This window comes from Grampus griseus (assembly GCF_964374135.1).
Source record: "Grampus griseus genome assembly, chromosome: 5".
NCBI classification, from domain to species: domain Eukaryota; kingdom Metazoa; phylum Chordata; class Mammalia; order Artiodactyla; family Delphinidae; genus Grampus; species Grampus griseus.
The window spans coordinates 114,620,717-114,634,224 of NC_138998.1; the positions used below are offsets into that span (position 1 = coordinate 114,620,717).

The window sequence follows — 13,508 nt, forward strand, 5'->3', positions numbered from 1 at the left end:
ATGTGTTTCTATTTTTTACATTTTTTTCCCTGTAATTGATATCTAGTCTCATAGCATTGTGGTTGGAAAAGATACTTGATACGGTTTCAATTTTCTTAAATTTACCAAGGCTTGATTTGTGATTCAAGATATGATCTATTCTGGAGAATGTTCCATGAGCACTTGAGAAGAATGTGTATTCTGTTGTTTTTGGATGGAATATCCTATAAATATCAATTAAGTGCATCTTGTCTAATGTGTCATTTAAAGCTTGTGTTTCCTTATTTATTTTCATCTTGCATGATCTGTCCATTGATGAAAGTGGGGTGTTAAAGTCCCATACTGTTATTGTGTTACCATCCATTTCTCCTTTTATGGCTGTTAGCATTTGCCTTATGTATTGAGGTCCTCCTATGTTGGGTGCATAAATATTTACAATTGTTATACCTTCTTCTTGGATTGATCCCTTGATCGTTATGTAGTGTCCTTCTTTGTCTCTTGTAATAGTCTTTATTTTAAAGTCCGTTTTGTCTGATATGAGAACTGCTACTCCACCTTTCTTCTGATTTCCATTTGCATGGAATATCTTTTTCCATACCCTCACTTTCAGTCTGTATGTGTCCCTAGGTCTGAAGTGGGTCTCTTGTAGACAGCATATATATGGGTCTTGTTTTTGTATCCATTCAGCCAGTCTATGTCTTTTGGTTGGAGCATTTAATCCATTTCCATTTAAGGTAATTATCGATATGTATGTTCCTGTTACCATTTTCTTAATTGTTTTTGGTTTGTTATTGTAGGTCTTTTCCTTCTCTTGTGTTTCCTGCCTAGAGAAGTTCCTTTAGCATTTGTTGTAAAGCTGGTTTGAATTCTCTTAGCTTTTGCTTGTCTGTAAAGGTTTTAATTTCTCCATCGAATCTGAATGAGATCCTTGTTGGGTAGAGTAATCTTGGTTATAGGGTTTTCCCTTTCATCACTTTATATATGTCCTGCCACTCCATTCTGTCTGCTGAAAGATCAGGTGTTAACCTTATAGGGATTCCCTAGTATGTTATTTGTTGCTTTCCCCTTGCTGCTTTTAAATTTTTTCTTTGTATTTAAATTTTAATAGTTTGATTAATATGTGCCTTGGCGTGTTTCTCCTTGGATTTATCCTGTATGGGACTCTCTGCACTTCCTGGACTTGATTGACTATTTCCTTTCCCATGTTAGGGAAATTTTTAACTATAATCTCTTCAAATATTTTCTCAGACCCTTTCTTTTTCTCTTCTTTTCTGGGACCCCTGCAATTAGAATGTTGGTGAGTTTAATGTTGTCCCAGAGGTCTCTGAGACTGTCCTCAATTCTTTTCATTCTTTTTTTCTTTATTCTGCTCTGCAGTAGTTATTTCCACTATTTTATCTTCTAGGTCACTTATCCGTTCTTCTGCCTCAGTTATTCTGCTATTGATTCCTTCTAGAGAATTTTTAATTTCATTTATTGTGCAGTTTATCATTGTTTGTTTGCTCTTTCGTTCTTCTAGGTCCTTGTTAAACGTTTTTTGTATTTTCTCCATTCTGTTTCCAAGATTTTGGATCATGTTTCCTATCATTACTCTAAATTCTTTTTCAGGTAGACTGCCTCTTTCCTCTTCATTTGTTTGGTCTCATGGGTTTTTACCTTGCTCCTTCATCTGCTGCATATTTCTCTGTCTTCCCATTTTGTTTAACTTACTGTGTTTGAGGTCTCCTTTTTGCAGGCTGCATGTTTGTAGTTCCCGTTGTTTTTGGTGTCTGCCCCCAATGGGTGAGGTTGGTTCAGTGGCTTTTGTAGGCTTCCTGGTAGAGGGAACTGCTTGTGTTCTGGTGGGTGAGGCTGGATCTTGTCTTTCTAGTGAGCAGGGCCATGTCTGTTGGTGTGTTTTGGGGTGTCTGTGAACTTATTATGATTTTAGGCAGGCTCTCTGCTAATGGGTGGGGTTGTGTTCTTGCCTTGCTAGTTGTTTGGCATGGGGCCTCCAGCACTGCACCTTGCTCGTCGTTGGGTGGAGCTGGATCTTAGCATTAAGTCGGAGATCTCTGGGAGAGGTCTCACCAATTGATATTACATGGGGCCGGGAGGTCTCTGGTGGCCCAATGTCCTGAACTCGGCTCTCCCACCTCAGAGGCTCAGGTCTGACACCACCCTGGAGCACCAAGACCCTGTCAGCCACATGGCCAGGCACATGGACCCTGTCAGCCACATGGCCAGGTACCTGGGGTTTTTCTTGCCTTTTGGGAAGTCTGAGGTCTTCTGCCAGTGTTCAGTAGGTGTTTTGTAGGAGTTGTTCCACATGTAGATGTATTTGTGGGGAGGAAGGTGATCTCCACATCTTACTCCTCCGCCATCTTGAAGGTCCCCCCATCCTCTCTTTAACTCCTACATCTAATCTATCCCATGTGCCTGCTGACTGTCTATGAAATATCCTGAATCTGCTTTGAATCCATCCTCATTCTCATTTTTCCATTTCCACTGTAAACACTTTATCTCAGGGCACCATTGTTCCTGGTCTTTATTCTTGCAACAGCATCCTGTCTTTTCCCTCTCCAATCCACTGTGGTTAAATTGTTTTTCCAAAATAATAATCCAGTCCTGGCTCCAACCAGACTGCCCCAGCGCAAACACTTCATTGGTTTTCACTTGCCAAGTGAATAAAATAGAAATCCTTGAACATGTCCTACAGGTTCTAATTCCTACAAAATATAAGTGTTTTCTACCTCTCTCATCATTCTCTTCCTTTCCCTGCCTCTGTTCTCAGACATAATAAACTTCCTTCAGCTCCCAAAATGGACTCTACTTTCTCCTGCTTCAGGAGTTTTGCCTTTGTTGGCCCCTCTGCCCAGAATGCAGCAGAGCGACTAACTCCTGCTCCTCCTTTTGGTCTCAACTGATATAAAAAGGCGTTAGAGAAAGTTTAGTGACCCCACTAACTATTTCACATTCCCTATTCTGTATTCCTGTACATACTATAATTTGCCTCAAGACATTTTTCACAGACAGATTTTTATTTACATATTTTTATAATTATTTATTTTATATCCCTCATTAGACTGTAAATTTAATGAGGGTAGGATCATGTCTGTTTTTCTCATCATAGTATATTCAGCACCTAGTACAGTGCCTAGCTCAGTATAGATATTCATTAAAAATTGTTTGAGGGCTTCCCTCGTGGCACAGTGGTTGAGAGTCCGCCTGCCGATGCAGGGGACATGGGTTCGTGCCCCAGTCCGGGAAGATCACACATGCCGCGGAGCAGCTGGGCCTGTGAGCCATGGCCACTGAGCCTGCACGTCCGGAGCCTGTGCTCCACAGTGGGAGAGGCCACAGCAGTGGGAGGCCCATGTACCGCAAAAAAAAAAAAAAAAAAATTGTTTTGAAAACAGGAATGATGAACATCATCATTTTATTTGTATTATGTATTTGCAAACTGCTTACTAGAGAAAAATTATGAAAGGACAGAAATCTATAATTCTCCCTAAATTTTGTCCTTAATTTCTAGTACAGTTCAAGAAATTTTATTGAATGATTAAATTGGCTCCTCTCCATGTATCTCCTAGCTCAGTAAATGGCACCATAATTCAAATAGTCACCAAGCTTAAAACTCAAAGTCACTCCAGATTGGGTTTTTTCCCTTCACTTTCACATGTTTAATTAATCACAGAAACGAATCTACTCTAAATCCTAAAAACCCACTTCCACTGACTCTATCCAAGCCTCCATTATCTTTCCTATAAATTATTACAATAGCAACCACTCTGCACTTGTTCCACACTAATCTCCCCATTACTCATCCATCTGGGGAGTCATTCTACCCTGAATACACAATATTGACACTCTCTGTTTAAAATCCTATATTGCCATATTAATATATTTGGCATCCTATTATGATGTGTAAGTGATTTTCAGTGACACAGAAAAAATGATCACACTATAGCATTCAGTATAACAATCAGAATGCAGAACACATTTGCAAAATGATCCTAATTTTGCTAAGTAAAAAAATAATGTATGCATGTTCAGGGGCATGTAGAAGAAGAAGAAAGAGGAGGAAAAGGAAGAGATGAAAGTGGAAGAGAAGGAGACGGAAGAGGAGGGGGAGGAAGAAAAAGAGGAATGTTTATAAACCAAATAGTAAATGTGAATATCCCTGGACAATGTAATTATAGATTATTCTCACTTTCTACTGTATAACACATTTTCTACAGCAAAAAAAAATTCCTTTTCTAATTTTTAAAAGGGAAATAAAAGATCATTTAAAAGTCTCTGATTGGGCTTCCCTGGTGGCACAGTGGTTGGGAGTCCGCCTGCCTATGCAGGGGACACAGGTTCGTGCCCCAGTCGGGAGGATCCCACATGCCGCGGAGTGGCTGGGCCCGTGAGCCATGGCTGCTGAGTCTGTGCGTCCGGAGCCTGTGCTCCGCAACGGGAGAGGCCGCGGTGGTGAGAGGCCCGCGTACCAGAAAAAAAAAAAAAAGTCTCTGACTTCCCTGGCATCTAATAGGGTTAAAATCCTAAAGCATGTATAAATTTATGAGCAAAGAATTATTAATAGAAAAACAAGAAGCCATTGGCCAGGCTTAGATGGATAGATTTACCATGCATATGGGTTTTATATTTTACATTGTTCATGAAAAATGCAATAATCAAGTGTTTGAATAAAAATGCATCAGTATTTCATGGTGTTCTGCATAGAACATGATTCTTGTAAAGGAAAGCAAGACTCACAGTTTGCCTTCTGAACAAGTTTGAAACAACTGCTCTAGGACTGCAATCTGTGCTATTAATGAACTCACGTACTTACCTATCCATGCCTTTGAAAGCACCATCTCCCATTCCCTGACTGCAATACCACCCTTTCAAATGCTTCCTTGCTTCTTCCTCTGTACTCCCATAGCACATAAGTGTTCTGCTACTATAAAACTTATTACTCAGAGCTGTAATTATGCATTAGTCTCCTCCAGGATTCCGTGACCTCCTTGAGCATGGTAACATTGCTATTTCAGTTTGGATCACCATGTGTCTGATCACCATGTGTCTGATAAGAATAAGTGATGAATCATACGTATATGTGTGCATGGGTATATACATATATACACAATTCTAAGCAATTTAAAGTAATAAAATATTATGGGGTGATATTATTAGTTATTACAACGCATTCTATCAGTGTTCAAAATTAGGTGGAAAGTTTCTTCTCTTCTTCTAACTCTTGTAGTAGCTAGATGTATCACATGAACAAGTTATTTAGTTTCTTTCATATTCGGCATCTCCCTCCATAGAATGAATGAATTAGAATATGACACCAGAGATCCATTTAATATTTAACAGTTTAAGACTCACTGCATAGAAAATTTATACTATTTAGATTATCCTCCAAAAGCTCAAGAAAACATATTTTACAAAACAAAAAGATACTAAATTCTACTTACTCAAAGAGCCTTGGCTCTTCAACCATTCCAAGTTGGTTTAATAATTTAAATGTAATACAGCCATCCTTCATTGTTTTATCCAGAACAATTATACTGAGAACAAAATAATAGGCTACAAAACAAAAATATGGAATGCAATTCATGTTATTTTTTAACTTTGGTTTGGTGGAGATATGCATGTAAATATATATTTATGTAATCTAGGCATATATAATATCTGCAAATAATATTGAGAGGCACTCATTTGGTACATATGTAATATATTTTACCTATTGTTAATCTTTTTTTAACATTTATTTATTCGGCTGTGCCGGGTCTTGGTTGTGGCACGTGGCCTGCAGGATCTTTAGTTGTGATATGCGAACTCTTAGTTGAGAACTCTTAGTTCCTTGACCAGGGATCAAACCAGGCCCCCTGCATTGGGAGCACGTAGTCTTAGCCACTGGACTACCAGGGAAATTCCCTCTTGTTAATTTTTAACTGGTCTTGAAAATGAGGAATAAAAGCTTGCCAGACAGTCATGGGTATGGTGAAAAGTTGGTCAAATAATTAGTAAATACTAACTTGTCTGCAAATCGAAAAATATCAGAATTTAGGTCAATTAAACAATTTTTCTCTATCAATAGCACATCTAAGGTAAATATGATAAGGTTCCTTAATTATCTGATTAATAGTCCTAGCTAAATTTGCTTGACAAATATAATTCCCGATTTCACTGGTTGTTTTGGAATGACTGTAAAATTAGACAGTCCTATACAGAGTGAGCTCACAGTAGTTCTTTTTCAAAATTCCCGTACAAAAAAATTGATATATCTTTCAGAGGCAAAGATGCTGAACTCATCCCTATACCCGATATTGTCTGGTGTACACAGAAATTTCTTACTCTCCGTGAATTTTCCCAGTATTGTGCAAAACTCTTGGAAGACAATGTATATAAACAGAACATGGGATAGATGAACTTTTCTTGTGAAATACATATGTACTAAAATTGTGCATGCTAGCCATTAAATGTTGCTACTCAACAGCCCAGAGTAACTTCTTGCCTATGCCAGATGCTTAGTACTACCTCAAATAAGGTAATGGATTTATAATTGACCCTCATCAATTGCTAACACAAAAGACATAAAGGAACACTTCTTACTTTGAAGTGACTGCCCAGCTTTAGATAAAATACTTTGGTTCCCTCACCCAAAAAAGTGGGTGCTCATACTTGCTCAGATGATTCCTGGCAGTATGATATATTGAGATGTTACATAATAAGCCTGCCTCCTGCTACAAGTGTATAGACATTCTGGGTGTAAATTGAAAACACGACAAAGCTCAGATGAAGGAAGAGAAAATATCAGGAGACAGCAATGAAGAGAAATTAAAGGCAAGGCTTAAGAAGAACTGAAGCCCTGGATCTGCATGGGACTTGAGAACTGGGTGTAGCATGGAGACAAAGGATGAAGTGTCAATTTCCATGGTACAGCAGGAGACAACACTAAGTGATGGAGCTACAATGAAAAACATTGCACAGTCAGGGACCTTAGCTCTCTGCTTTGTCATTGAAAGAGAAACTTGAAAAATTCTTCCTACTGGTTGTGTATGGGTCTTAAGTGGAAAAATAAATTCCTTAAGACTAAATAAAACTCCAGGTAACACAGAATTTAAATTTACAAGTCCCCATTGGTTAAGGACCTCCAAAAATTTACATGAAAAATCCTCTAGTATTATGGTAACTAAATTCTGGAAAAAACAAAATCCAACTTGTTCCTGAAGGGAGAATTTTGAAGAAGAGCAGACTGATGAGAGTTTTCTGTTAAAATGTGACATGAATCTTTATTTTGAAATAACACAAATATTTTTTTCTTTAATAGAGACTTGAACTGACCACTGAGACTAGAAAATAACAACAAATCATGCATAAATTAATAGATGGATAAATAAATACATATATACATACATAAGTTTAACCAGAAGAAAAATATAGATTATCTGCAGGGGACAATTAGACTGCTAATAAATGATAAGAAAATTATCTTAAAATGAGAGAATTAATATCTTCAAAGTACTCAATGAAAAAACTCTCAATGTAGAATTCTATTCCGGACTAAATTTACATTCCAGAGTAAGAAAAAGATAAGGACATTTTCAAGGAAACAAACAAACAAACTGAGAAACATTACTTAGTGAAAAGTCATTAAGGATCTATTTTAGCAAGATAGAAATTAAGTCCCAAAGGAAGGAGTTGGGAAGGGAGGAAAGGACAAGATAAAATGTACAAAACTGAAATTGGTAAATATAAGTGAGCATTTGATTAATGATAATATTCATAATAATTATTTATTGTTAAATAAGTGAAATAAAATACTACTGAATATAATACTGAGGATAGAAAAGAAGACACAAGGTTCAAAGGCTCTATGAGACAAATTGTTGTTGTGATAAAATCTGATAAAATAGTCTGTGAGGCAAAAAAAAAATGCATTTTTATTTATGAAGCACAAAAAAAGAGCAAAGTAAAGCAAATCACCAGGAGAATATGATAATCCTGAAGCTTTATGTAGCTAAAACTCACAGTCTCAGAATACATAAAGCCAAAACCTAAACAATATAACTCCTGCTAAAATGGAAGATTTAAACAGGACTCAAATTGTCACATAGAGAAAATGTCCAAGATGTGACTGAAAATTACCCATTATACCAAGAACAAAGAAAATCACAACTCTGGTGAGAAAAGACAATCGACTAATGCCAGCACTGAAATGAATCAGAGGCTGGGATTATCTGACAAGGATTTTAAAGGAACTGTCCTAAAAATCCTTCCAAGTCAGAGTCTCTTGAAAAAAAATGAAGGAATAGCAAAATCTCAGCCAAGAAATAGAAGCTATAAAAGAAAATAAAAGTAGACATTACATAAATGACAAATACCATAATGGATACAGAACTCACTGGACAGCCTCAATAGCAGAGTGGAAATGAAAGAGGATAGAAATCAGTGAACTGGAGAACAGATCGATCTGCCTGAAACTCCACCTGAAAACAGAGAGAAAACAGACTGAGAAAAAAAAATGGACAGAATCTCAGGGACCTGTGGGAGTATAACAAAAGAATTATAATTAAGCTTCAGAAAACTAGAAACAAAGAAAAATCTCTTGAAAGCAGCCAAAGAGAAATGATGTGTTAACTACAGGAGAACACCAAATTGAGTTACAATGGATTTCTCATGTGAAAACACAGAAGCCAAAAGGAAGAGACACGGCATTTTTCAAGTGCTAAAAGAAGGAACTCAACTCTAAATCTTATACCCAGAAAAACTATCCTTTGAGAATAAAGGAGAAATAAAGACATTCTCAGACAAAGAAAAACTTAAAGGATTTCTCTTTAACAGACCCATTCTTAAATATTGTAAGAAGGAACACAGAGGAATTGATGAAATAAATAATCTTGGAATATCAGAAACAAAAAGGTAATAATGGGAAGAGAAGAAATATGGGTACGTACAATAAATTATCCTTATCCTTGTGAATTTATACATCATATTTGATACTTGAAGTAAAAATTATCACATGATCCGATACTCAAGACAATGATATATAAAAGTGGAGAATGTAAAATAACCTAAATGGAAGTGAAGTTCCCACGTTTCACTTGACGTGGTAAATGTTGATACCAGTAAACTGTGAAAAATCACATATGCATATTATAATTGTGGTAGACCTCCCCAAATATGTCCGTGCCCTAATCTCTGGAACCTGTGAATATGTTACCTGAAATGGCAAAGGATAATTAAGATCTCAAATGGAATTAAGATTGCTAATCAGCTGCCCTTAAAATAAAGAGGTTATCTTGAATTATCCAAGTGGGCCCAATGCAGTCCCAAAGATTGTAATCACAAACCCTTAAAGGTAGAAGAGGAAGACAGAAGAAGAGAATCAGAAAAAGAGATGTGATACAGAAGAAAGGTCAAATTGATTATTTCTTCTTTATTCTTCTTGGCAATGATTATTTTAGATATTCTGGGGTATGTACTTTTCAATATAAATTTAAAACAAGGTTGTCTGTGTTTAAAGGAACAAACAGAACTATAAAACTGTTAGAAAAAAATTGGGGGTGAAAATCTTCAGGACCTAGGGCTCAGCAAAGAATTCTTAGATACCGAAAGCATAGTCCATGAAAGGAAAACATGATAAATTAGACCTCATCAAAAGTAAACACTTTTGCCCTTGTGAAAGCCCTTGTGAAGAAGATGAAAAGACAGTCAAGTTTCAGACTGGGAAAAAATAATTGCAAACCAAATCTTCAACAAGGAAACAAGGACTACTATCAAAAATATATAAAGAATCCTCAAAACTCAATAGTTAAAAAAACTCCAATTGGAAAATGAGCAAAAGACACACTTCACCAAAGAGGATATACAGAGAAGATACACAATCTCATAAGCCATTAAGGCAACAAAGATTAATACCTCAACAAGGCATCACTATATACCTATCAGGAGGGATAATTTTTTTAAATAATGACAACACCAAATGCTAGTAAGAAGTCACTCATTATCTCACTCATACTTTGCTGCAGGTAATGTAAAATGGTCAGCCACACTGAAAAACACTTTCTCAATTTCTTATAAGGTTAAATGTACAATTAACTTCTGACCCAGCATTTGTATTCCTGGGCCTTTCTAACAGAGAAATGATAACCTAAATTCACACAAAAACTTTTATACAAATATCCACAGCAACTTTAATCATAATAGCCAAATCTAAACACATGCCTAATGTCCTACAAGAGATGAGTGATTAAACAAACTTCAGTACGTACGTACTGTGGAATACTACTCAGCAATAAAACGGAATGAATTATTGATACATGCTGGATGAACCTCCAGAGAATCATGCTGACTTTAAAAAGGCCAATTAAAAGGTCACATAGTGAACGATTCCCTTTATATAACATTTTCAAAATGACAAAATTTTAGGCGTGTATTAATGGATGTCAGGGATTAGAAACAGCAGGACAAGAAGCTGGTATATATGGCTATAAAAGTGCCACCCAAAGGGTCTGGTAGTGATGGAACTGTCCAATATCTTCACTGTGGTGATAGATACAGAGCCCTATATGATGATTAAGTTGTACAGAGCTAAACACACACACACACACACACACACACACACACACACACACACACACCAGTGAGGAAATATAAATAAAATGGATGGATTCTAGCAATATCAGTATCATGTGGTAATGATATTACATTTATTCTATAGTGCTACAAAATTTTACCACTGAAGAAAACTGAATAAATTGTACACAGGATCCCTCTGCATTATTTCTTATATCTGCATGTGAATCTAAATTTTAATTCAATAAAAATTTTAAATTAAAAAATGGATGAGCCCAATTCTGAATGACAGGGCACATCACAAATGTTTAAAGAGTATCTTAAAAATTGATAATAACTTTGACTGCAAAACATCTGCAATAACTGACCTAAAATATTTTAAAATAATAAGAGTCTATTTTAAATATTTATTCCCCAGTAACCAAGATCAATGGCAGTGACTGGAAACTTATTTCATAAGATTCTTCATATCATAGGATTTGCTTTTATTTATAAAGCACTTTAAGATCTTGCTCTCCAAACAGAATAATTTTACTTTTTTAAATAGCTCCTCATAAATCTAATTAGTTATTACATTTCTGAGATTCTCTTCTGTTCTTCAAATTTTTTCCTCTTGTCTAAATATATTGGGAAGATTATTATTTACTTGCATATTTTTGTATTTATATAATTTAGTTTCAGTTTCTGAAAGGGTGGTAATAGTGTAGACAGATGTCTTAAACTCTGTAAGCTGACATAACTCTAAACGTGGGAAGAAGAATCATGGAAATTGGGGGTAAAAAAAAAAAGACCTTGATTTTTTTGGAAGAATATTACCCAAAGCATATGCTCATTTTATTCAAAAATTAAGTCCTTATTTGAATTTGTATAACTGGCTCTAACAAAATTTAAAGTTCCTTGAAAGTACATTTTGAGATTTGAATTTTGAATAAAAATATGAATTACTATATAAAACTAATCAATTGTTCATTTGTTAAAAATGTTAACTTACTACAGAATGGATTTGTGCCAACAGTATCCAAAAATACAGTGGTCCTGAGAGTTCTGTTCTCTATTCTCTGTTTTAAAACATCTTTCCATAGCTCAGTTTGATAACCTGAGATTTGAGAAATAGAATATTAGTAATTGGACTTTTATCAAATAGCATACAAAAATATCAAATCACTAAAAGAACTAAAGGATCAATGTATTATGATAATTATTATAATTTATGAATTTTTATAATTAAAAAATCATTTTTCAAATAATTTCACATTCTATTTATTTCAACTACAGTAACAACTCTTAAATTCAAGATTCACAAATAAATCTACTCCCTGGAAACCTTATCAGAGCTTTGCACATGCCATATAGTTAAAGTCCATTTGTATAAGTTTTTACTATTACAAATGCAGAATTTTACTTGAAACTCTTTTCAGTTAATTCAGCAGAATAAATTGATTAGATAAAACTTGAACACAGAATTTAGCTCCATGAGCACAGCCTTCAATTATCCTATATACACATTCATACAGATACAGTACGCATATGTATACATTATATATACAATGTATATATTATAGATAGCATCTATGTACACTATATATTGTATGTATAATATATATTTCAGATACAAACAATATTTGTACATACAGAATATATAACATATACACACACACATATTTAATATGCTTCCTACTTCATGTATGTGTCTGTTTCCACACTGCTACCTCCGAATTCGAAATTTGAATGCAGTAGAAAGAATACTGAATTGAAAATTCAGAGATTTAACTCCCGTTTTCACTTGTGCCCTTCAGCAATCCATATGTTCACACGGGGTCACAATTTCCTCATTTATATGGAAAAGCAACGGGACCAGAAAAGCAATCCCCAACATGAGGACTGAAGAAAACTAATCCCACAAGATATTTTGTGGACAGAAGGGGTCTATGAGGAAATAAGTCATGCAAAGCCTGCATATTGCCTGCCTCTTCTAGCAATTCTCTAGTATATTAGTATAAACCTCCTGTGAAAGAAAACCGCAGGAGGCTGTTTAATTCAGCCTTTGTAATTGCTACCCATTTCATTGAGGTTACTTGGCTTTGGAAACATTTCTGGTAGAGCCTATCATGATACTGATCAGATGTCTACATGCCCATGACACGCTTGGGGTCTGGTATTGTCTTTGGCAAACCCTGAACAAACAGCCTCTGAGATTCTTTCCAGCTCTAACATTCTATTTTTTATATGGATTCTTTTTTTCTCTATAATTTCCCACTGGCAGGCTTTAGTTATCAAAAGTTGCAACACTTAACTGCTCTTAAGTTTATTGATTTAGATGGTGTGAACCATGCGTGATTCATATCTACTTGCTAATAGCAAATGAAAAGCTAACCATGGTTCACACCTCTTCACTTGTTAAGAATTCCCTTAAAAATACAAACTAACAAACAAACAAAACCCTCAGTACCACTAAGAATGCACAAGTTTCTTTCTTTAGTGGAAATATAGATGGATGCTAAAGAGTGAGATCCTTTTGTGAATCAAGAACAAGTATCATCATGAGACGACCAAATGCGCCCACAACATGGAACACAGAAAGGAGGTTGACCAAGTTCCTCTCACTAAGAATCTGAAAAATATTTAGTAGGAAATAACTATTTTCTCTGTTCCACAGAAAATTTTTCCATAAAATGTTAATAGCATATTCACAAGTAAGTATGAAAGCTTCCAGCAGAAATTACTAACAAAATTACATTGTTCATTTTCCACAAAGAAGTATAGTAAGTATGATAATCTCTCTTACCTAGTTTAGGACACGATTTTTCCTTAAAGTCGGCACAATCCACACATGAACCAGTCTTGTAATCTTTGTACGAATGACAAGGAAATGAAATAAAATTGCAGCTTGTCTCCAAAGCTGCCATGAATAAGTAAACTGCTCTCTGATGGTCGCATTTAATAAATTCAAGTCCTTAAGTGTTCAAAGTCAAGCAGTT

The 13,508-nt window shown here is 35.5% G+C and overlaps 1 protein-coding gene across 1 annotated transcript in view; it reads right to left on the reverse strand.

Moving 5' to 3' along the window:
* Positions 1–13,508, reverse strand: part of LIPI (lipase I) — a gene marked incomplete at both ends in the record, with an annotated part of 47,938 nt that overhangs the window by 5,151 nt on the left and 29,279 nt on the right. The window contains 3 exons of the mRNA XM_082654976.1: positions 5,424–5,535; positions 11,522–11,626; positions 13,316–13,483. Of these exons, the coding sequence (XP_082511102.1) occupies positions 5,424–5,535; positions 11,522–11,626; positions 13,316–13,483 (385 nt within the window). The remainder of the gene's footprint in view (positions 1–5,423; positions 5,536–11,521; positions 11,627–13,315; positions 13,484–13,508) is intronic.